The sequence below is a fragment of the Pogona vitticeps genome, chromosome 2, assembly GCF_051106095.1.
Source record: "Pogona vitticeps strain Pit_001003342236 chromosome 2, PviZW2.1, whole genome shotgun sequence".
Classification (NCBI taxonomy): Eukaryota; Metazoa; Chordata; class Lepidosauria; order Squamata; family Agamidae; genus Pogona; species Pogona vitticeps.
The window spans coordinates 168,599,484-168,624,813 of record NC_135784.1 but is presented as its reverse complement, the minus strand read 5'-3'; the positions used below and the strand labels follow the sequence as shown (position 1 = coordinate 168,624,813).

Here is a 25,330-nt window from a genome sequence, read left to right as displayed (position 1 = left end):
CAGTTTCTGTGTGAGGAAGGTTCAGGTGACTACATTGCCCGAGTTGATGAGCCTCAGTCCTGTTCCTACGTGCTGACAGTTCACACCACGCGCATCTGCCATCACCCTTTCTTGCGGCCACCGTCCACTGCCACCCCTCAGACCATCCGCTGCCATCCGGCCTTGAGCCCTGCCGAATACGTGGAGTACGTCAAGGCCCAAGTGTGTGAGTACTTCAGTGTCCTGTTGGCTGGGACTACAGTTCTGAGGCCATGTGTTTCTCACTGGGGCTGCTCCAGAAAAGGAATCTAGCGCTGTTCGGGTGCATGATACTGAAGGCACTGGACCTTGAAGCAACCTTTTGGGGACAAAACAGTGTAACTCTTTTGAAAGAAAATGCACACAAGGAATACCTGCCTTGTTTTCAAGATGAATTATGTTTCCATATGGCTTCTGGGGGCTTGATTCTCCTTGTTTTAAGTGATGAGGGGGTTCAGTGCGTGTCCACATCTTTCCCATTGTCCACGTTTTCTGTGGCCAAGAGCAGAGAGGAGAGGCAGAGTGGTGTAGGGACAGGCATGTTGGTCTCCAGAGCAAATTATACCTAGCCATTGGTGGTTTTTGCCATTAGAGTACGGCTGGAGAACATGTTTTTGAGTTTAGTGTCACCATTATGTGGGTGACATCCAAGTCTGTCTCTCCTTTCCATCTAAATCCAAGGAAGCTGTTTCAGTTCTCGATCAGTGTTTGTTGTCAGTAATGGACTGGATAAGGTAAAATTTAATTCAGACAAGACAGAGGTGCTCCTGGTCAGTCGAAAGGCAGAGCAAGGAATAGGGATTCAGCCTGTGCTGGATGGGGTTACACTTCCTCTGAAAACACAGTTGTGCAGTTTGGGGGTGCTGCTGGATTCATCTCTGAGCCTAGATGCCCAGGTTTTGTCTGTGGCCAGGAGTGCATTTGCAGAGTTAAACCCTAGCATGCCAGCTACATGTATTCCTTGAGAGGTCTGAACTGGCTATGGTGATACATGCCTTAGTGACATCCTGGCTGATTTACTGCAGCATGCTCTACAGGGAGCTGCCTTTGGAAAATCTTCAGAAACGCGAGTGCGTCCAAAACACCACGGCCAGATTGTCCTGCTGGAGCGAGTTTTTGCCTCTGATTAGAACAGCTCAGTCCCAAAATAACCTTCTCCCCTTCTCCCTCTTTCTCCTTCTCTTTCTTCTCCTTCTCCTGGTCGAGGCTGAAGGATGGGAGTAGGAGCCTCGCTCTACCATGGTTTGAAGGGTTACAGGATCTAATCCACTTTCATTAACTTGTTAAGCCCAGCTTTCTTCTTTGTCATTGTTTTGGGTCCATAAAGGTTTCTTTATATAGAACACATATCTTCACTTACTTAAGAGTCCTGGACAGAATATTTTCCAACATCCTTCTGGACTCCTCCACTCTCTGCAAGAGGTGTTCCCAGCTCTTGCCCAACATGGCTTCCTCTTTGGTCAGCGCACTCAGATGAGACATCAAGGGGGGGGGGAGCAGCTTCCACCGACTTCTCTCCCCTTTCTGTCGCCTCTGCTGCTTCAGATGCTGCTTTTCCTAGTGGACCGTCCTTTTGTCCCCTACATTGGGGGGTCTTGAAACCAAGGGGGCCCCGTCAGTTTCAGGAGCTCTCCCAAAACCCAACTGCTCTCGCCTCGATGAAACCCCATCCTCCCCATGCCCAACCCTATTTCTGATGCCCATTTTCCCCTCTGCCCTCTCATAAGAGCCATATACCACGAGAAGGGATCTTGGGCAACAAAAGACTCCTATGGCAGTTGTGGTAAGTCGAAAAAGTTTGTGTAATCAACATGCCTCATCTAAATTTCTGCAGCTGACACCAAGCGCAAAGTGGAAGAGATCTCTGAAGAGTTGAAGATGCTAGACACACGGCTCTGGAATGAGCAAGACCCTAACACTGTCGCTCAAGATTTGGATGGAAGCGGTACGTCTGTTGCCCTTCATCTACTTAACATCCTCCAAATTATACAAATTCCACTGCCGTACACCCATCCCTGGTTAATACGTGCAGTGATTGGGCCTGCTGGAGGTTATGGTTCATGGAGAAAGCTAATGCAACATCAGTAGGATGATATTGAAAATAAAATAGGCATTGAGGGTGGAATAATGGTTTAGATTTAAGTAATAAGTTCTTCAAAAAAGTCAGAAGATATGTATTGGCTGAATATCAGGAAAAACTTCTTAACTGTTAGAGCAGGATGGCAGTGGAACCAGTTACCTCGGGAGTTTGCTAGTTTTAAAGGGTACAGAAGGCCAGTACAGTTCTGATCTTTGGCGAGATTTGGCCAGTTCAAGCCAGCTTATTTGACTTGTGCTCATGCATATAGTACCATTCTTTGCAGGCTAGGAATGTGTAAACAGGAGCCAAGATTGTCTTTACACTAAATACTGTGACTGCAGAATTCTGCACTTTGACAGTGAAGAATAGTCTCAGACCTGAGGATTTTCTGAGGGTGCTGTCGGTAAGCGCCAGCTATTTCCCTCCCACTCATGTGCTTTGTGTCACATATGCCTTCAGTGACTCCAGTTCCTTCTCCTCCTCCTCCTCCTGAGACGGAACCAGAGGATGACTCTGATTTCTGGGAGAGAGTTCTACGTGGAGATGGGAAAGCGGCCCAGGTGCCAGACCAAACAAAGGTAACCTGCTGCACTTACACCTGAGTAATTATACCCCTTCCCAATTACATTTTGAACATGTACACCAATTAAAGATGTTTGCCAATAGCCAGCATCTTTTCATTTTCTTTAAACCTGAGAAGCATCAGTAGATTTCTTTGAAGAGAGCAGGGTACAACAGACAAGGCATGCCTCCCTGGTATCTGATTAGATTTTGAACTGTGGAAATCTTCTGTTATATCATTTTACAGGCTTATGTTCTGTATTTTTAGGAATATTTTCTAGTGGCAGCTCAGAATATTGTGTTTTTGTGTGTGTGTGTGTGTGTGAAGATGAAACAGTATTATATAAGAAATTGAGGAGCATGACTGTATTTTAAAGTGTTAACACAGTGTTCACAGAAATACTGCAACTCAGAAGAGGCTTTCCTGAGTAGAAGCGTCTTCATAGAAGGCTTGAAATTGTAAAGCAGAAGAGGCTTGCTAGATTTCTTGAGGAGTTCCACACAGTCTTGGTGCTGCTAGCGAGAAATCCTTATCTTTTTGCTATTTGCAAACTAAACTTGGTTTCAAGAGATTGCAATGATTGCAAAGAGCTTTAAAGCAATAATTTCATATAGAGAACGTTACAGTAATCCAGTTGAGGGATCCCTAGTGTGAAAATAGTGTATAAATCAAATGACTGAACCACATGATTGAATTGCCCATTGTCATACCGTACCAAAGAGATAGCTTAGTAGTTGACATATTTTGCTTCAGAGGCAGAGGTTCAGTTCCCCCCTGTACCTCCAGAGAGACTGTGCTCTTGGGCTAGCTGCACAGTCCCAGGGCAGCCCCAAAAGAAGGGAAGTGTAAACTGCTTCTGAATATTTTCTTCCTGAAAAACACCATGAGTCAGAATTGACTTGACAGCACATGATTATTATAACATCTGTGTGAGGAAAAAAATATTGTTTGTAGATGTAAAGCGATCACTCCCTCATTTCTGTATAACGTCCCTCCTGCACAAAATGTTACTCCTGAAATACTCTCATGGGATATATTAATGATGTGGAAGAAGCGCAGGCATTGGATAAAGTGTGCATTCATGTTTTTATGTGATGTTACTATAGGCCTGTGGGGTGGGGGTGGGAAAGGTTAGAAATCCAAATAGATAACATTGTTCAGTCTGTCAGGTGCTGTTGCAGGTAACTCCAACACAGCACCGACTTCAACAGGTAGTTAAAGGTTCCATACCTACAAAAATAGGTGCCTCTGCTGGAACAGTGGTTCTCAACCTTGGGTCCCCAGATGGTCTTGGACTGCAACTTCCAGAAATTCTGGCCAGCACAGCTAGTGGTGAAGCATAGCTAGTGGTGAAGGGAGTTTTGGTCCAAGAACATCTGGGAACCCAAGGTTGGGAACTGCTGGAGCATAATGCTGCATATCCACTTGGATCTGGTCTATGACAGAGATACAATTTCAAAGAAAACATAGACACTTATTTCATCTAGCAAAAGGAAAAGTAAGGCTTGCGTGACACTGAAATGTTGGGTGCTTTACCTTACAACAGTGGCTCCCGTGTGTCTTGCCACTCATCATTTTCTTGATGTCTTTTTCCTCAGGAAGAAGAGCCAATCATGAAGACAGCAGACAGTCACCTAGCAGGTAGTTACATGGCCCCATCTGTGTTATATGACTGGATCTAAAGAAAGTGGTTCAGAAGGATCCTATGGAAAAGGATCCCTCAGCTGAGAGGCAATGTAGGGTTTTCCCTTAACAGGAAATGTTTCAAAGTGGAGCACCCCGAAAGGTCTTCATTTAGCTCTGAACTGCCTGCCTGAGCCATCAGTTTTACTATCACAAAGGTGCGCTTTCCTCTTAAGTGGCGATCACCAGTTGCTACACCAAATACGTACCTCTCAGAAGTACACCGACTGCAAAGCCTTCAAAGGCTGTTTGCTCTTAGTTTCAAAGGCATAAAAGAGGAGAAGAGCTGTGCCAGATTTGCACCAGTAAGAAGTAATTGGCCCATTTATGCTTGCCTAAGGGAAATGGCATAAGCATTGATGGCAAATTGTTGTTCATCTGCAAGGCCCCGGTTGTGTCTCTGGCCAGGGACCTCATTGCATGACTGGGTGTATGCCAGGAACACAACCAGCCCCTTGTTGGTGAGTGGCACTTTGTCACCAAGACTTCTGTCACCGAGTCAAGATGCTTCCTTTCAGCCTTCCTGATAGATCAGCTTAGTCAGGCTCCTTTGCTTTTAACTATTTCCAGCCATTTAGACCTAACTTGATAACTTTAAGAACTAGTGCCTGCATATATTTTTTTTCTTCTTTTTCCTTTGTGCCATGTCCAGTTGTAAGCCTTTTGTGTGTTTGCGTGTGCATTTTGTGGTCAGTTGTGTACAAGCTGTTTGGGGAGCTTTTTAAACTGACATGTGGGTTGAATACCCTCACTTCAATACTATAGCTTACTCAGTGTAAACTCACAAATTAGTGACTGAGCTGGGGTTTAAATGGTTTTCCAAAGTCAAGTCTAAAGCATTAGGAATGATGCAAAGCAAATACATATGTGCACATTCATACACAACTTCTAAAAGTTGCAGTGTGTGTGTGTTCCGCTGTCTGTATGCCAGTTCTGAAAGAAGTTCTAATACCTGTTGTTTGAATTATCAGATTTCAAGAAGAAGATACACTTCAAGGTGATCCGGAACCCCGGGGACCTGGTTCAATTCATTCATGATTTGAAGGAGAGCTCCAGGAAGGTAAGATTCTATGATAAGGCTCCCTGGTTTCTTGGAAGATTGCTTCAAGAAGAACTTCAGCCAAACTTCTGTTATGCGAATGTGGAATGGCTTTGAGGCAACAGAGAATCTCCCTGTTCTTAGGAAGTACTGCCATCCACTGCTGGAAAACAACTGTGTTGGAAAGAGTTTCGGCCCCCTTCTCCTGCTTGTGGACTTCCCAGAGACAACTGGGAAGACGGCCAGTGTTGGAAAGGGGGTGGGGTCTGTTCCAGCGGGACTATTACGGTCTCCTGCTCTCACTGATTCATTTCGCCCAGAAATCAGCAGAAAGCAAATCAGGTTAGCTCTTTAGTGTTGAAGATCAACCTCTTGCCAACAATGGTGCAGCTTTCTTCTCTACTCAAGTTGTCTGACTCTGTAGTGACATAGCTGTAGGTTTGTACTTGTAAGTGAGCATTGTCCCTGTATATGGCTCATGTGGTGCCAAGAGAGGAAGACTCCTCTTTTTTAATCAGTTTATTTGCATTTAGCTGCGTCCATGCCACTCTAGTTATCACTTTGGACTTGACTCCTATATGTATACTTTGGAATATCTAGTGTTTTTTTTAAAGGGGGCAGGAATGGCCAAAATCCTATTGCAAAATACCATGCAAGTACAGGACATGTTTCTCTGTGCCTTCTTGGGCCACAAGTGGTTATGTATTCCGTTCTTTTGTAGAAGCCATATTTTGGGAACTTTTCTATGGGACACATGTAAAGCATAGTGTTGAAATTTATCATTTAGCTATTTTTCCTATGGCAGTTTTATAAATGGGAGGAAATAGGAACCCAGCCCCCAAATCCTGCTTGCTACGCTTGCTAGCATAACATCATCAGCCTAACTTTCCGCCACAAATTGGCACCAGTTAGGAAGTCATCATAGGCATTTCCAGTAACACACCGAGCGAATGCACTGGTGCGTGACAGGTAATACCTGTGCCTACTTCCTAATTTGCAGCCATTCACTGCTGAAAGTTATGTTGATGGCATTACAGTGGGGAGCAGAGTGAACATGATTTTGATCCTATTCTGACATATAATTCTTCTGTGGACATCTGAAAATGAATTCTGTGTCTTTTGTTTTCAAAGTTATGGGATGGCAGAACTGGGTCAGCCAGGCACCACCTTCGGGTGTTGGTTGAGGGACTCCCCTTTTCTTTCTCCAGAGTAAAGAGAAGGCGGGTGAGTCAGAGGAAGTGATGGCAGAAGCCCCTTCCAAAAGTGAGACAGCGGTAGGGACGGAACACCGCGAGGAAGGGGCCGAAGAGGGCGACGAGGACGAGGAAGATCTTCTGGGGAAATTTGAGAATGAGCTGGAAGACATCCTGCTGCCCAAGTCTGAAATGGCCAAGCTGAAGGAAGAGGTGAAGTCTGAGATGGAGAAGGAGTTTGATCACATCATTGATGAGGTCAGGATCTCTGGAGCTGAAGCTTTGTTTCCCATCTGTGCTGTCCTTTTTCTTTCCCCTGGTCTGCCCTGCACAGGAAAGCTGTGGGTGGAGCTAATCCCAGAGGCAGGGCTTTCTGCTCCTCCTCCTTTGTTACTTACATTCCCAGTGGCTTCTGCTTGAATAAGCTAAAACCTTTGGGCTTAAAAAAAAGCAAAAAAACAAAGAGGAGGCACAAAAGGAAGGCTTGCAGCTCATATAGTCTTGCCCTGTACACGAAGACCTTTGTTGACGGTCCTTCTAGTGTGCCTTCCCTTAAAATCTTATAGGCCGGCTGTGTGCAGAAGAAGCCTTCTCTTTAGTGGCCTCAGCTCTAGAACTCCATTTCTCTCGAGGCATTTAAGTGAGCAATAAAGACATCTTGGAAGGCTCTGTTATTATTTTTATCTTGAATGCAGAATTGGCTGCCAGGTTGCAGACAGTTCCCCAGAAGGCCCAGTTCCACGCGTTGCTTGTGCAGGCATTTAGTCAGCTCTTTGAGATTCGCCTTTCATTTCTCAAGAGAACCCATAGCCCATAATTTTTCTCTGATCGCTTGGCTCGGCAGGTGGAGGATGAGCTGGAAACGGAAGGCTTGAAAGGTGAGTTTGATCGGAAGCAAGCCTCCAAGTCTTTGGCGTCAACCCTCAACAAACTCATTGACAAGCTGGATTCAGGACAAGCCCCAAATAAAGGGGACAAAGAGCAGGAGCCAGAGCAGGAGGAGGAAGGCAAGGAGGCGCCCGTGGATGGAGGAAACACTGCTCAAGGAAACGCAGCCAAGCCATCTCCTGGTATGTCCTTTTAGCCCAACAAAGGGGTGTTCCATTGTTTCAGTGTTCATCAATGTGAGGATGGATCCAGTTCGGCCAGTAGAGGGCACCGTTTTGCCAAATAGCGCACTGGCAGATGTACTTCCAGTACATTGGCTCGAAAGTCAAGTTGGTACTGATGTCCTAAATCTAGACTGGGCAACAGACGGTCCTCTAGATATTGGTGGACTGCAAACCCCAGCATTCCTTATCATTGGCTGTCCTGATGGGACTTGTAGTCTAATGACATTGAGAGGGCTGCCCTTTGTCCTCTTCAGTCTCCATAACTGAGCCAAAGGACTGCTAGTCCATGGTGATGTGACCAAAAGTTCCATCGGAGCAGCTAGAGATGGAAAGGCCTGGTTGGGAAAGGGTGGAGGGACGTATTAACAGAGGAAACGGGCATAACCCACAAATGGCAATATAAAGAGTTTAGCTCCACACCTCTACATGCTGAGAAGGATTTGTTACTGTTTGAAGAAAAGCTACTAGAAAGAAAGGCTCTAAAGCAAGAGGAAGAGACAGCTGATAATGTTAGCAATAGCAGTTTTTTTAAAAAATAAAGGAACCTTTGATATTAACTGATGGCATCCGCGAGTCGTCTGAGGGAACAGGCGGATGAAGGAGAAGGGGGAACTGCCCCCCAGTCACAGGGAGGGGTGGCCAAACACTATTAACAGCTTTGCTCATCTTCCTCAGTTTGCTGCTGCTGCTGCTCAGGCCCTTTAACAGTTTCCAACGAAGGGGAATAACTCAATGCTTTGCATAGTTTACAATTTCTTATTTCCATAATCTAAGTTCCCAGCTCTTATCTTTCTGTGTTGAAAGCTTTTGCACTTCTCATTATGTGTTCATGTGTAAATCACTCAAACAAAGCAGTTATGCCTCTCTTTGCTTGCTTTTCGTGCGAGTTTTCCCCCCTCTTGATAATGGGCGAGACTGTAGGCTCTGAAGCCTTGACCGCCCAGCTTCTCTCTCTCCATTTTCCTTGTTCTCAGGTATTACCCAGGGATTTTTTAAGCCTTAAGGGCTAGGAACTTATTCCTGTCATTTTAAAGCTTGGGTTCTTGGTGAATTCTGAGCCCAGTTTGGAGCTGTGCCTATCCTGCCATTATTCCCTGAAGGTTGACGTGACTTGGGACATAACCCAGCTAAATGCCGCCTCTGTCAGGCCTTGTACCACAGCCTCCATGGGGCTTGACTTTGCCAAGCAGGCATATATACGGAGACCCTGGTAGGTTGTTATACCCCACAGAGGAGACGGCTTTTACTGTGCTCGCTCAGAGGTGATCTAGGCCCAGCCCACTGTCTGATCTCCACACCTTTCTGCAACTTTGTGCCTTCCTTTTCCTCTGCTGTCCAGGGACCTGCTTCTTCTTCTAGGATGCTTTGATATGCTCAAAATATTTGGATGCAAAAGTTAGGAATGGGATTTTTTATTATTATTTAGACTACAAATCTCATAAAATCCTGTTCTGGGAGTTCTAGCTGACTTAGCACACATCTTACAGACACCAAAATGTGGCTTAATTAGGAGAAAAGGTGTAAGCTGGGGGGCTTTGAGACTTAGCAAGGCCTAGCATTCTGTTCAGAGGAAAAAAAACTAGCAGTGGGAACAAGAAGTGTCAGTGGCGCTAGGCCTCAAAGCCTTTCAGTTTAGGCCTTTTCTCCCAGGTGAACCACATGTAGGCGTTAGTAAGGTGTGTGCAAATCAAGTGGAGTGGGGGATGATGGGATTTGTAGTCCAAAAAATCCCATTGCTAGCAAATGTCGTCCCGCCCCCTCCTGCAGAAGCCTGCTGACATGCCTCTGTCCCCTTTCTGTCTCAGATGGTGAGCTGGACAGGAGTGTGAAAGTCAGGGTCACTAAAGTAAAGCCAGGTAGCGCTCGGCAGAAGGAGCTGCGCGTCCAAGAGATGAGCAGGAACAATCCCCAGCTGCACCACATAGAGAGCGTGGTTAAGGACCTGTTGGAGAAGGAAGGCCTGAAGGCAGAAGGTAATGCAGCCTGGACAGCGGGTGATGATAGGCTGTGCTTGGAGCCCTTTCCAGGCCAGGGGCTTTAGGGGAGAGAGCAACCAAGGCGGTGAGGATAATAATAATTACTGAAGGATTTCCGGTGGCCAACGTGTGTGGGTCATGGACTACTCTAATCATGAGCTGATTATCTCAGGACATTGATCTGATAATGATTTTCCTGAGAAGATTTTTTTAGGCCAGGGTTTACAGCATTTCCTTATGCACGGAAGTGACTGGGATGGGGCCACAGCACCCAGATGGATGATCACATGTTTCTGACACACACATCAGTCCCTGGTTCTTTCCTTGTAACTTGAATTAAATCCAGTCTTGGGTATCGTTGCTATCTGGGGAGCACTGGCTGGAGAGCACCATCAGAGTGACTCCAACTTTGACTCAGTAGAAACTATTTGAGCTTGAAAGAGTCACAGTACTCGTTTTGTGGCTTTCGGGAACCTCCGATCAGCATGGCAGTTGCTGTCTAGATAAAGTAACTTTTTCAAGATCTGGGAGGATCTACATCAGATCCCTTGGTTAAGCCCTGTAAATCATGCACATCTTGTTTGGGAAGGCACTCTATTGTAAAGCGACCTTGGATTCATTTTAAGGAGAAAGGCGGGATAAAAATATTTTAAACAAACAAACTGTGCTTTTTGAAGCTTGGCCTCAATGATGGCTTCTGGCGTCTCCTTTAATTTGACATCTCTGTGTTTTGAACCACTGTTTTGGAAACAAAAATAATTTTAAATCAATCCTCTTTTTTTAAAAATGCATGTTTTGCATCACATTGATATTGATTAAGAGGTTAGGAATGAAACTGGGAGAAATGATCATGAGGTTGTAAAACCTGAAGCCTAAAATGAATGCAGACCCGCAGTATTGAGAAGCAGCTAAGAAATGCAGTAAATAACTTCATTTTTTAAAAAAAGTGAGATCTATGAAGGTGTAAATAAGGAAAAAGAGCTGACTTGCAGGAGAGATTGAAGTATACCTTGTTGAGTTTAGATTATGAACTTTTTAAAATCAAGGTCAGTTGGTCTGCTAGTATTTCTCAATGCCTGAATATTAAAGGAGAAAAAGAAACAGAGAAATCTCTAAATACCTGACTTTAGCTATTCTACAAAATTGAACTTTTTCTGTTGCCAAAAGAGATACAGATTGGGCAAAGCTTGACTGCTGTAAATTGTGAAATTCTAACTGATTGTGCCACAGGTGAACCACAGACTTGTTCATAGTTTCAGATCTTTTGGCTAGGGGGAGACTTGCCTTTCCACTGGCCAGGGGCAGAAAATCTGTAGCAGAGGTCCTTGATGTGCCTGCATAAAGGTCTCCCAGTGGTAGAACACCAATGCATAGTGTTTTGAGGTGGTCCTGAGATACATTGGTGCTGCAGTCCTTTTGTTCTCCAATAGGCTCCAGGATTGGGCCAGTCTTCTAGGAGCTGACATAGTGGATTTTCCCCCATTGAAAGCAGTCCAGGGGATGGGAGTAAAAACCATGCGCCCAGAAAACCACCAGAAACATACATTTTTGCACCCTGGCTAATGTCAGCTAGTAGAGCTCCTATCGATCATTATTTTGCTCCCCCCTACACACACATACACCCTGAAACTTAATACAGTGGTGCCTCGCTTAACAATTACCTCGTTAAACTATGGATCTGCTTCACAATGATGTTTTTGCGATCGCTATTGCGATCGCAAGACAATGTTTTAATGGGGTGTTTCCGCTTCCCGACGATCAGTTCCCTGCTTTGGGAACCGATTCTTCGCATTAGGACGATCAAAACAGCTGATCGTCAGGGTTCAAAATGGCAGCCCGCTGTGTAAAATGACTCCCCACTGTGCTATAGGACAGATTTTTCACTGCACAGGGAGCAGAAAATGCCCGCCCTATGGAGGATCTTCGCTGGACGCTGAGGTATTTAGCCCATTGGAATGCATTGAGCGGTTTTCTATGCATTTCAATGGGCTTTTTAATTTTGCTTGACAAGGATTTCGCTCTACAGCGATTTTGCTGGAACGGATTATCCTCATCAAGCGAGGCACCACTGTATTCTTTCTTTAGTTACATTTGTACACAAGGTTACCACAGACTTCACCTTTAGAGCAGGTGTGGGCAAGAAGTAACCCATGGGCAACATGCAGTCCCCAGGGACCCCAATGTGCCTGCAAGCACCACCACCCCAAACACATCCATCATCATCATGATTATTGCTGCTCAGAAAGTCCTCTTGTGCCCTCCTGGAAACAATTTTGCCACTTTGGGGGAGCTTATAGAACCTGAGGCTCCTGTGCTCTCCCCAGTCTATATATATAGGTATTACAAATTTTTTATTGTTGTTTAGTCAAAGAACCTCCCCCTTTTTTTCAGAGTCAGGGAGAGTGGAGCAGAAGTAACTCTCCAGGGTCTTAGATATGAGCATGTGGAGCTTCCATCCCTGATTTAGTGGCTATCTTTGAAAATTTAAAATGTGGCAGGGCAAGACCTGCACGTGGCAATTTCCTAGACGTGATTCCATAACCTGGTATCTGCCCCTTTTGGATTTCAATTCCAGTCAGTTCCAGCCAGCGTTGGCCATAGTCAAGAATGCCAGGAGTTTTCATTCATAGCAGCTTGAGGAAGGTTGCTCTCAGGATTTGTGGGGTTGAGGCTAACTAACATTTGGCTCACTCTACGTCTGGCAGGTAAAATTGAAATCAAGATTGTAACAACGGGTGGCCTTGGGGATGATGATGACACCCACTGGCTCTCAGAAGAAGACACCAAGAACCTCAAGGACATTTTCTTCAATATTTTGGTAAGGACCCAAGGAACAGACATTGTTGTAGGTTAAGACAGTGGTTCCCAACCTTGGGTCGCCAGGTGTTCTTGGACTAAAATTCTTAGAAGCCTTCGCCACTAGCTGTGCTGGCCAGGATTTCTGGGAGTTGTAGTCCAAGAACATTAGGAACCATTGGTGTGAGAAATCATTCTTCTATCCTCTCTGACTATGGGAACTGCTTGCAGGTTGTCTCCTCCTGCATAACTAGTAGAGACATCCATTGCCGTTAAGGAGACAACAATGTGCACGTGATGACCCTGGTCTTCTATCTTTTTTAGATAGAGGCTCTTTCCTTGAACCAAAGTGAGGACACCAGCTCAGTCAGTTGCGTTGCAGGAGCACTTAGGCAGCCAAGTGGGAAACATAGATCTAACCCAAAAGCAGAGTCTGAGACGTGGTTATTGGACTGACTCCTTTCAGCCCTAAGAGCATAGCCAGTTGTAGCAGAATGAGGGCCCTGTAATTTTCCCAGTTCTTTCCCACTGCGTTCCTTTATGCATGGGCAAGTGGGCACTGAACAGCTTTGCTGATTTCAACAAGGCTTGGCCAGAACAGATTTCCCTTAGAATAATGGCACCACTTCTGGAGGCCCCGCGTCCTTTCTGGGGTTGGGCAGAGGAGAGCTTGCCACTGGTTTCCCCATCAAAACACTTAAATTTGGAGTGGTTCCTAGATGTTGTCATCCACTGTGTAAATGGATGAGGGTTGAAAGTTTCATGGTTGTGTTCTTCATCTTGTAGATCCAGGGCACAGAAGAAGCTCACAAGGAGCAGCAGCGTCAACGCCAGCTGGAAGACAACTACCGCTTTGTCTGGGGGCGTGACCAGGAAGAGCTACCAGCAGCTGGTGGCACAGATTCCGATGAGTTGGATTTCTGAACCTTGCTAAACGTTTGAACTCTGGCAACCATGTCTGTTCCCCTGCGGTCCCTGGCTGGCGTCTTTGACCTGCCTGTCACGAGGAAGACAGTTGTTTGGTTTTTCTTTTCTTTTCCTCCTATAATGACCAGAATCCCACAGCAGGTGGTCAGCGTGAAGGGCATTTCCTGCTCTGAGGTGCAAACAGTCTTCATTAGGCCCATTGTTGGCACATGAACTTTCTCTTAAGGCACCATGATCAGCTTTCCTCCCCATCTGTAAGCTGTCTCAGATAAAACTGGGAACCTTTTCTCAGGGCCCAAACAACAACGTTTTTCTGATGCCAAGTGGTGGGCTTTTGGCCCCCGCTCTCCTGGCGGGAGGGCCTTGACTGAAGGAGCACAGATGTCCGTCTGCCCATCTCTCTCTATGGTAGTAATGTGTGTGCCCAAGTCTCTTGACCTGAAGTGGTATAGTGGAGTGCAACAAAAAAGGGGGAGCCCTATTTAAAAAAAAAAACGGTTCAGTGCAATCTGGAAATCAGGGTAAAGACTGGCATGGGTGCCCCTTTGTTTCCCAGAGCTGCTTGTGTGTGGAAGAAACTTCATTCCCAGGCTTGTGTAGAGGGCTGTGTCTCACCTGCGTGCCTTGAAATGTCAAACTGGAGGAGAGAACAATCTTTCCCTACCTTGTTTGGGCCTCTTCACGGCATCCCCATTTTTGTCTGAATGTTTGCGAATCAAAGGTGTATTGGCGTCATATCGTATAGGCCGCTCCTTGTGACTGCCTTCACTCGTGCAGCACCAGGCCAGTGTCAGGGGTTACAGCCTTGAGCTCATGAACTCAGCAAAAAAGGATGTGGAATGATGTGGAGAAGAGAATATTGGATGCTGTTCTATCCTCATCATTTCACACATACTAGGACTTTAAACATAGGAGTGTATGGACTGCGTAACCATACGGCCTCGGTGGCAAAGCCCTGTGTAAAGAGCTGGCTATTCATTCTGTTAAGTTTCAAGTCCCAGGTCTGGCTGAAGTATCTGTTGAAGTAATACCAGTGATCTCCTTCAAGTGCTGAACAATCAGAGCTGCCTAATGGGTGACTGGAGGTAAAGAATCGCTGCCCAGGGAAGGGGTGAGGCTCACAGAATCCTGCCGCCTCCTTTGGCACCTACAGAACTATTCACAATTCATTTTTCTATCAATAAATCCAGGTCCACTCAGGCTCCTGTTGGGTGTTGGCTTTTGTTTGGGTGAGGTGGGGATGGGAGTGTTCTGAGCAGGATGTGAAATGGTTTATGTATTGAAATAGGGAGGCTGGTTTGTTGATAAATGGAGCGCATGCAAGCGAGGGGTTGGATGCATGTGTGTACATTTTGCTGGGCAGTCTCTCCCAATGGTTAAAATCAGCTAAGGTTGGTTGATGCTCAAGAGCACCCAGGTCTGAAACACTACTGTTGAGTGGAGATAAATGTTCAAAGGCTACCTTCACGAATCAAGCCATGGAGCCTTGTATTGTTTGTCCAGTTAGACAAGTGGTTGTGCTGTTTCTCAGGTTAAGACCTTTCCAGCCTTACTACTTGAGATCCTTTTAGTGACAGATGTTGTGAATTGCCTATCGACTTGGAGAAGAAAACAGTTGCCCCCCCAGATGTTGTTGGATGACTCTTGCCAGCCTAGCTAATTGCGAGGGCTGATGGGAGTTGTGGTCCAACAGCATCCAAAAGGCTGCCAGTTGCCACCCATTAAGTAAACTCTGCACTGTACATCTGAGCTTCTGGGCCTTCCCCTGGACCTGGAAAGGGAAGTGTCTGTGGCTCACTTACAAGTTATTGGATTACAACGCCCACCAGCCCTTACCATTGATTATGTTTTATGGGCTCATGGGAGCTGCAATCCAAATTGGGTTGGGGGACACATTCTACTACCTCTTCTGCCAAAGGGTTCTGAGAAAAGTGTTTATCCAGTTATCTACAGTCCTTTCTGTTAAAAGGAAAGCTGTAGAGGTTTTTTATTCAGATGCTTTGCTGGACTCAAGAGATCCTGTGAATTCAGGGGTCCTTAAACTCCACTTACCTTATTGGGGGCAAAGGGAATCCCATGATGAATAAGAATCAGCTTCTTTGCGTTGCTACTTCCATGCCTTCTAAGCAGCTCAGCTCCATGTAATTGGTCCCATGTGTATAGGCAGCTAGTCTGGTTACACTGTCAGTCCTCCAGGGCAGTGGTCCCCAACCTTGGGCCTCCAGATGTTCTTGGAATTCAACTCCCAGAAATCCTGGCCAGCAGAGGTGGTGGTGAAGGCTTCTGGGAGTTGTAGTCTAAGAACATCTGGAGACCCAAGGTTGGGAACCACTGCTCCAGGGAATCTTCCATCAGGTACAGTATGGCCTCTTTCCTGGAACACTCACTGTTAACGAAGGTCTGGGACATAGGCCAAGTTAAGAGAAAGGCATAGAATAGAAATGAAGAACAGGCAGCCTTCCCAATGTTCTTGGAATCCAAATCCAACCCTTACCGCTACCAGGCTGCCTCTGGCTATTGGCTCCAGTGGCATATCTGTGATGCACATCTCTTGGTCCAGGCTTCGAATAAAATAGATATGCTAGCTTGGCCAAAGTCATTCTTGGTCCTGATTTTCATTCTGGTTTGAGCATATGTCTCAGGATCTGCCTGTTTTATGATGATGCCCAGTTGCAATGGCACAGCCTGCAGCTTGTGGAAAGTATAAAGCTAGAAGCAAAAAGCTAGAAGACCACGAGAAAGTGTGTGCATCTACAGGAGGCCTTTGAGGTACACACAATGACCTCTGGTCTAAGTGGGGAAGAAGTGCTTCATCCTGATATGTAAGGATGAAAAAATAAAACCACACACTTTGCTCCAGAAATGCGGTGTCACAATTAGAACATGACATATGATGCCTCCTCTTCAGCAGCAGGGAGGGCTTCCCAAAGAACAGGGACTTTGATACAATAAACCTCATTTCTAGGTCACTGCTAAAAGATGTTCAGTCAGCCACAGGACCTAGAGCAAAGTCTTTCCAGGTGGTCCTTGGGGGGGCTGTAAACTAATTAACTGTGGTTATTATATGTAGATGAAATGTGCCTAATGTTCCAGTGCATTGATTGAACTAAATATGTGCCAGGGGAGGCATGTGTCATTATTCAAAGTATTGATGTGCTGTTTGTTTGCTCGAGTTACATTTAAAGATCAGTAGAGTTCCCCACCACCAAATGCTAGGATCTTAAGCCTTGTTTGCCCACTAAAGTAAATGTAACACAAAGGTGGTTCTGTTTTGTTTCTTCCATCCCACTGCCAGATTGTCATGTGGTGATGACAGAGGTAAAGCTGGCATGCTGAGAGGGCAGTCCATTCATGTTCTGCCAAGCCCCGCAAGTGGCCAGGTCAGACAGCAGAAATAGCTGATCCATCTCAATATTCCCTATTGAAGCATACCCAAAGCATTTGGAAATGTTATTGACACGTTGAATCCACCCATGAGAGAATTGAGGAAGGATGATGCTCTGGTACTCAGCATCATCCTCGCCTCTCCTCAGCAAGGGATATCAGCAGCATGTCATTGTATTCTTGGAATATCTGGCAAAAAAGCATTGTCTCACACTGAAAATCAGAAGAGAGTAATAGAGAAGTGAAGGAGAAAAAAATCCCAAGTGAATTCATTGGGGGGGGGGGAATGAAACAATTTCCCTGGGTTCTTCTCTGCCCTCTCTCAACATGCCTTATGATATCTTTTAAAGAAGAAATCAAGAAATTTGGGGGGAAAGTCTTGGGAATCTTTTTTTAATGTGATACATGTAATGCTGCTGGAAGAGAGAAGCATGTGGCCTCCACTACCTTTTGACAGGCTGTCCAGTTGTCTTCACGTTCTAGTGTTTTAAAAGGCTGGTGTGTATGGAGGCTAGACAGGCACCCCAAGCTCATTAAAACCAGGACACTCCCTCTGTCTGCTGCCCCCATTCCTTGTTCTGGTGACATGGCCTTTTTATTTAAAAACCAGTTTGTGTTTGATCAGGATAGCAATCATTTTTATTTCTTTTTCCTGCTGTTAGAGTAGTTTGCAGGATTGGATGTTTTAAATATTTTAAAAATGTGGTTGCTCTACTTCTGTTTGCTTGCTGTCTATGACTTCCCCCCTCCTTCCCTCTCTCTCATGATTTAACTGGGGCAAAATTAATCCCTCCTCTCTGGGAAAGGGGTCACAGTTTCTAGGCATTTCAATTAGCCCTAAGGAATGCATTGCCTAGCTGTGTGTTTTATGGGTTGTTCGTTAGTTAAATGTGTTGTCTTGATGAGATCTAAGGAGGATGTCTTAATTTGAGATGACACAGATGTGGTCTAAGAGCACTGCAGAATATTGGCTGTACCCTCCTCCACACTGGTGTGGCCTGGATCACCTGGATAGGTATACCTTCTGAAAGCTCTGCTGCAGTCAAACCTTTTGTTCAAAGAACAGGGCAGGTAAAAGTGAAGTTACACACCTTCACAGTCAGCAGGAACCAAACATGACAACACATCCATTCTGGACCAAAGTCAGAGACTGTTGCGCTGCTTAGTTAATTACTACACCTTTGTTTATATGTGCTTAGATTTTGCAAGGGGTCAGGAAGTATGAGTAGGGAATTAGATGTAGCCAGCTCTGATGGATTCTTCAGGCCATCGCTGGTGACTTTTTCTGCCCCACTAGCTCCAGTACTCACCAGCCACCATGATTCAGCTTTGTCCCCTAAATAAATGAACAGATGTGAAATCAATCCTTTAAAATGTGTCAGGAATCAAGTTTTTCTTGCTTGGAAATTATTCACCAGGGATCCTTCTGAGTAATCAGGGGCTGCCCCACTCTCGTCTCTTTTAATAAAAAAGTCCAGTTGTTCCTCATTCTTTATGGAGACAGAACAAGCCGGTGCAATGTTGAATCTCCAGTTAACATCATTGTAAATCTTACGTGGTTGGAGTCCTCAACAGAGTTTTACAAGATACTGTAGTTGTAAAACCTGTAAAAATGTTTGTAATCATTTTTATAAGTGCAAAAATGGGCCTCCAGATAATCCTGGCTCTGACTGACCTATCCTAAAAGCACATTGTAAAGAAAGGTATAAAACAAATGTTGAAAAGCCAAGTACAGTGATGGGAAAACATCGCTAAGTGAAACACCATTTCCCATAGGAATGCATTGAAAGCCGGTTAATCCGTTCCAATGGGAACGGATTACCTTCCTTAAGCGAAAATCAGCATAGGAAACATCGCTAAGCAAAACAATGTTTCCCCCATTGGAATACATTGAAGCCTATTCAGTGCATTTCAATGGCTTTGCGATGTCCGTTTCCGCTCATTTAAAAGTGTCTTAACATGTTTGAAACCTGTTTTAAATGCTTGGAATCGTTAGTGCACCTTGTGAAACATTTGCAAACTTAATTTGGCTTTGTTCTGAGTCTTCGTTAATTTTTGGTGATCCCCCCCCCATTGGAATGCATTGAACGGGCAGGCTGTTATATCTACTACTATACTTTTTATTCTGGTTAGGATTGTTATGCCTATTACTGACCATGATAATAAAATGCATCCTCCCTCTACAGGTAGGTACATCAGTAAGTAGGACGTCCCCTGAGTACCAAATGTCATGAACAAATTAGGCAGGAGACTTATACCCATTCATGTTTTCCATTTGGTCATCTGCTTGACCCTTGTGAGAAACTGGGCATGGGACTAGATAGAACCTTGGCTGTAATCCAGCAGAGTGCTGCTTAAATTTCTGTTGCAGGATGTGTTATATGTGTGCATATTAAATCTGAGCAGATCTTGAGTTCTAGGCAGGGATGGTCTGAGATATTTTGTTGCCTGAGGCAAGATGATGCCTTCATTTACATAATAATGGGCTCAAACTACAGGAAACCAGAATATCAGGAAAAAATGTCTTAAATGTTAGAGCAGTATGACAATGGAACCAATTACCTCAGGCGGTAGTGAGCACTCCAATGCTGGAGGCATTCAAGAGATAATTGGACAACCAAATATGTTAAAGCTGCTTTTATTTGGACTCCTGCACTGAGCCAGGGGATTGGACTCAGTGGCCTTATAGGCCCCTTCCAACTCCATTATTCTTTGATTCTAGGATTCTTGCCATATACAGAAGCCAGATAGCGTTTAAGGTCTTCTGCCATGACTAAGGGCACTGAGCTTTTCTGGGGTGCCACCCAGACAGGGTGGCACAGGCAGGTCCATCCTACAAGTGAGCCAAATATGGCTGTGGGTTGGGAGAAGTAGCTGGATGGCTGCCCCTGCTGCTCCTCAGCACCTGTCATTCGAGAGAGAGTTCCCTCACTCTGCCCAACTGACATGCCGGTCATTCCAAGGGCTGCACTGCATCGCTGAACTTGCTACCTTTGAAGAACTGGATTCGCACTTGCATCGTGCTTTTTAAAACACCTCAGCCCTTAAGAAGAAATCAGTGGAGGTCAATGGTGTTTGCATGATATGCTATTTTATTTAAACATGTATACATGTCTGCCATAAAACAAGGGTCCTACTGCATTAATGCCCCAATCGACTTCTGATTCCCATCATATTTCTAAGTGAACCCACAAAGCCTGATCTCTGCCTCTTTTTCAGATCCGTTTCCAGCACAAGCTGGCGATGTGTTACATTTACAGACTCAAATGTCCCCTTCTAATCCTCTGGTGTGGAGAAAGAGACACGAGTGATCACCATCCATAATCACCTAGGCAGCCTCAGCCCATCAGAGCCCCTCTTGAATTGCATGGCCAGATGTTTACCAACTAACTGTTAGTGGTCCTTTAGGACGGGTCCCCAACCCCTCGTCCGTAGCCCGCTGCCGGTCCATGAGTTTCCTTGAACTGGGCTGCGGACATGGGTCTCCGCCCCCCGCACGCATGCACGATGGGCATGTCATGCTTGCGGGTGGGCGTGACACACTTGTGGGTCCATGAGTCACGCTTGCAGGCATGCACACAAGCGCAACACACCCCTCCACAAGCGTGACATGCCCACCCTGTGAGCGCAACAAGCCCCCTCGTGAGCGTGACATGCCCCCCTGCCCACAGAGCCTGCACCCCCCAACCGGTCCGTGGTCCAAAAACGGTTGGGGACCGCTGCTTTAGGAGGTGGCTCTGCCCCAAGTCATCCATGCTGATAGCTCTATATACTGGGATATTTACCAAATTATGGAGTGGGAAGAGACACTGAATCTCCCTTGTCAGAGCAGCTGGGATGTAAGGGACATTAAAATATCATTCAGATCAACTCCAAAACCTTACCAGTATAGATTTAGACACCATCACAAAGCAATTGCCCTACACAGCTCTGGCATCCTTAATCAAGAATGCACATTCAGGATCATTCATCACAGATTTTGGCATTCCTTTATACTGTTCAAAGACATTATGGATCCACCCTTGCTGAGTACATTTTAAAATACCTTGGTAAGCTGTGGAGCTTCTAGCAAGCAATGAGATAAAGCACTCTGTGCCCATGTCTCTGCACCTTTGGACTGTAGAACAGCTACTAAGATGCGGAATGTCAGCTGCCATGCAATTTGCAGTAAAATTATGAACAAGAATGGCTCTGAAAGCCATAAAGACCTGTACAACACCTGCTCTTTTAACAGTCGCTTGTTTTTCATATCTTGTTTCCTGGATCCGTTCAATTTCTAAATCATGTCCTGTTGCACTTCAGTGGATCAGATTGCAGTGGTTTAGATATCTGGCTGTGGAGCCATAGGTTGAAAGTTCATTTCCTTATTGTGCCTCCTTCATAGGGGCGGCACTCCATGATCTATATAGGGTCCCTTCCAACCCTGCAGTCCTAAGATTAAGACGGCTCATGATTTCCGAAGTCGGGGTATGAATGCATTTTCTGTACTTCAAGACTTTTGTGAGCCTCCCCGCAGGCATCTCTTTTGGCAAATGTAACACCAAGATAGAGGGTGGCTTGGTGTAGAATTAGACAGGGCTCCTTGCTGCTCTCATAGCTGTTTCAAGGAGGGAATTGCGGCAGGGGTACCCGGCTGCACCACCACACAATCCATGAATGGATTGTGCCATTCATGAAAACATGCTTTCTGTACACTGGCTGTGCACAAGCAGCACAGCCCTACGTTACTGCACTGGTGGGAGTTTCCATTCCGAGGAAGCTTTGTAGGATGTTGACCATAGATGTTAACATGCATCAAATTTCTGTACTCACATGAACTTGTATGTAAGATGCAAGCCCTGTTGGATACGGTATGGCTGGATCTCAGCTAAATATGAAACTAAGCTTGACACTGTAGTTTTGTAACTGCTTTCATGGGAGAAAGTCTCGTGGAACCCACTAAAATTTACTGTTTGACACATACAGGATTACATAAAAATATCTGTTTTGCAGTACCTGTTGAAGGAACAGAAATGGGTCATGTAGGAGTGGGGCCTACAGCTCCCTTCAATCTTACTTAGCACAAACAGTTTGTGAGGAATGCTGGGAAATATCATACAACACGAGAGCTGGACTTTGCCCATTGCTAATCTACAGGGTCGCTGTGAGACTGAGAGGGATACCCCACTCACTGGAGAGCCGTCCCTCCTCAACAGCAGAGATGGGGAGGTGGACCCCAAAACCATACCCAAACCTTTGGTGGAGCCTCCGTGGGAGACGGTGATAGAGGAGCTGACGGAAGATGTACAGAAAGTGATGATAGGGGAAGTTCAGGAAGACAAGGTGGGAAAGGAGAGAAAGAAAAGGGTGGAGTTTGTAGCAGGAGTGGGGGAAGTAGAAAGGAGGGAAGGACAGTTACCGCCTGGATGGGAGTGGGTGTGGATGCAGGATCTGTGGAGAGGATTATGGGAGAGATTAAGAGTGCCAAAGGAGGAGGCAGATTACAGGAGAAGAGTAGAGATTCCCCCTAAACCCTCTTATTGGGGGTGAAACAAAAGCGAGGGAGTGGAGAAATAGACTAAGGGAACGAGTAGAGAGAGAAAGATTAGAATGGAGAGTGAGAGAAACGAAGAGAAGGGAAGACCCTGGGAGAATCAAGACCCTGATGGACGGATCTTGTGGGATGATGATCCGGATGAGGAGACCGTGCCCTTGCTGGAAGGTGTGATGAGGCAGACAGTAAAGGACTGGGTCTCCAATGATCTCCAGGGACCCTGGGACTATAGTTACAAAAACCCATTCTTGTTTAACGAACAGAAGCCCCTTCCGGACCTGTTGGCAGAAGGAGAAAAGACTCACAATCATGTTCCAGATACTGTACTTGTTTACTGTTTAATCCTTCAATAAATCCCACGCCTGTTTTGAAACAACATGGATCTGCTGATTTCTTTGGATTGAATTTAGAGCCTAAAGTCGAACCCTCACAATCACACATTCTCCCATCCCTGTTTTAGGGCATCTTATGATTTTAATTGATTTATGGCTTTGCTTAAAAATGAAATGTACCAGCTCCCATTTTGGAGTGAAGCAAATACTACTGAGTATTTCTCACTTATTGCCACACTGAGAAAAATATGCTTGTTGGTGTTATGTCAGTGCTGAAACAAATACAAACGAAAGTCATAGTGGTGCTGAACCACTGAAACAACCTTGGCCTGAGCGAATTTATGACGTGGAGATGGTGCTTAATTAATCTTAACTGCAAATTTATCCTAGAAAAAAACAACTGCCCCTGCACTGCAAGGGTTAAATGCTTGTTGTTTTTTTTCCCCTAGGGGATGGTATTAACAGAGAAATACTTACCGGTTCTCCAATTCCCCTGTCAGGCTAGACCAGTAATGGCCACCATTGCACCCCTCCACTGGACCACTGCACCAGCAGAGGGGAGTGCTGAAATCTGGGATCGGAGGATGGGTAAGTATTTCTCAATGGTGACCTATGGCTCGCATGCCTACAGAGAGGGCTCTGCATGCCAGCTGTGGCACGCGTGCCATAGGTTCGCCATCACTGCTTTAAACACTCAACTAAAAAACAACAGTCAGTAGCTCCGTTATGATTTTTTTTAATCTTTATTTTATTAAATAAAAATATATTGTAAGAAACAAAAGAACAACAAAAAACAAATAAAATACAATAATTATACACAAATAAAATTGAAACAAAGAGCTCTCCCCCGCAACCGGGATGGTTATGATTGTTAAAAACCTGCCTGAAGATGTTGATCTTCAAATATTGGCAGAAGAATAAAAGGGAGCAACTTAACTCCCGAGGGAAAGTATCCCACTACCTGGGAGCAGCCATAAGAGAGGCCCTCTCTTGTGTCCCCATCAAATGTGCCTGCACAGATAATAGGACCAAAAGGAGTGCCTCCTTTGATGCTCATCAAAGAAGGCTCATATGTGGAGATATGATCTAGTTTAGTCAGTCACAGCTAGAGTAGGCCTACTTGAGTTAATGGAACTTGCAGAGGATTGGCCCACCACTTCCACACTGATTCAATGGGCCAACTCTAGTTGCAGCTACTAGATTTCAGGCATTTTAGTATGAGCTTCTGGGGGAGTGTAACTCATAGTAATCAAATGTACGTCAAGATTTTTTTTGGGGGGTGAAGGTCAGGGGGTATTAAATACAAAGACAAGGTGCAAGGTTTCTAGAAAGTGGAATCAGGCAGTGGCTATTCAGTGAGGGAAATGTGAATTAACTCACATTTTCTTGCTGTGAAGAGGCACAGAGGCATTCGGTTTGCAGAGGAGAGAAAAAAGCAGCTTCTAATTGCAGTTCTATTGTAAGTGCTGTGTGAACAGTGGGAGAAGACACAAAAACCAAGCGGAGCTTGCAGTGGCCTTAAAGCTTTCCTAAATCACTCATTGCCTCATTTTATATTGCCAGCTGAAACTCATTAAGTTATAAAACAAACAAAACAAACAGCAGCCCTGAAGAGCTGTTAAAAGGTGTTTTTAGAGAAAGACTTCTTCATGCCGGCATTGTGTGTTGGCCATGTGTCTGTCTGTCTGTCTCATCCTCCCTCATCATGAGGCAAGAAATCAGATGGAAGGTGCTTTGCCAAAGCATCACACTGTTTCTCTCTCTGTGTGTGGATGTGCTCAGTTAGTCTTTCCTTAAAATGATCACACCCTTTGAGCCAAAGCAAAAGGATTCATCTTTTTAAAAGTAGAAGGTTCTATGGCATGAGGTGGGATAAACTATAGACTTGGGCTGTGGGACTCCCGGCTGATTCACATTTCCTGTTCCATCATGTGATAAATGGGGGGGGGGGGAATGCAATTCAGCCCTTCCCAAGCCCATGGCACAGGCATTTCCCATGTGTTTTTTCCTGTGCAGTTAGACTTTCAGAGGCAAATTGAATGCAAAAAACAGCCTTTATGACAATGACATTATAAGATATTAGCCATTCATCACGCCACTGCTGCCTTTTGGAAAGCCAATTAACACCTGTACCGTGCGATATAGAGGCAGGGCCTTCTCTGTTGCTGCCCCCAGACTTTGGAATGAATTCCCTCCCACAGGCAACCAGTCTGGCCCCCTCTTTGCTGTCCTTCTGCAAACAGACAAAGAGGGTTCACTTTAGGCAAGCTTCCCCTTGGGACTAGGAGCCTGAGGTTTTTCCCCCCCCCCAAAATGGAGGGTTTGTGCCTGACTGCTTCCATGGCGTTTTTGCTGTTGCTTTTGTTTACTGTCTTTTAGTCCTAGTATCTGTTTGCCCTTTTTAAGTAGTTGCACACTTAATTGTTTTTAGCTTGTAATGTTGTCTTTTAATGATGTAAGCCGCCTTGGGTCCTTCTTAAGGAGAAAGATGAGGTGAAAAAATATTTAAATAAATAAACAATAAAGTTCACGCCCCTGACAATAGCCAGGGTAGACCATTACAGTATAAGGCTCAGCTTGGGAACCGACGCGGAGCTCCAAGCCTCCCTCTGCCAGGGGGCTCATCTCAGAACCAGTCGGCTAAGCAAAACCCGCCGCCTCACCCCGCGGTCGCCTCCCCGCGCACCCCTCCAGT

At 45.4% G+C, this 25,330-nt stretch overlaps 1 protein-coding gene across 2 annotated transcripts in view; it reads left to right on the top strand.

Annotated features, from left to right (window-relative positions):
* The window catches only part of OS9 (OS9 endoplasmic reticulum lectin), a 38,198-nt gene extending 23,612 nt beyond the window's left edge, over positions 1-14,586 (top strand). Inside the window, exons 6-15 of one of the 2 annotated variants that reach the window (XM_072991163.2) lie at positions 4-205; positions 1,853-1,963; positions 2,558-2,676; positions 4,259-4,301; positions 5,315-5,403; positions 6,591-6,833; positions 7,420-7,645; positions 9,493-9,660; positions 12,369-12,481; positions 13,246-14,586. In XM_072991163.2, the coding sequence (XP_072847264.2) occupies positions 4-205; positions 1,853-1,963; positions 2,558-2,676; positions 4,259-4,301; positions 5,315-5,403; positions 6,591-6,833; positions 7,420-7,645; positions 9,493-9,660; positions 12,369-12,481; positions 13,246-13,383 (1,452 nt within the window). In that variant the 3' untranslated portion in view covers positions 13,384-14,586. The remainder of the gene's footprint in view (positions 1-3; positions 206-1,852; positions 1,964-2,557; positions 2,677-4,258; positions 4,302-5,314; positions 5,404-6,590; positions 6,834-7,419; positions 7,646-9,492; positions 9,661-12,368; positions 12,482-13,245) is intronic. The other variant, XM_072991164.2, reaches the window with a different exon arrangement.
* The last annotated feature ends 10,744 nt before the right edge of the window (positions 14,587-25,330 follow it).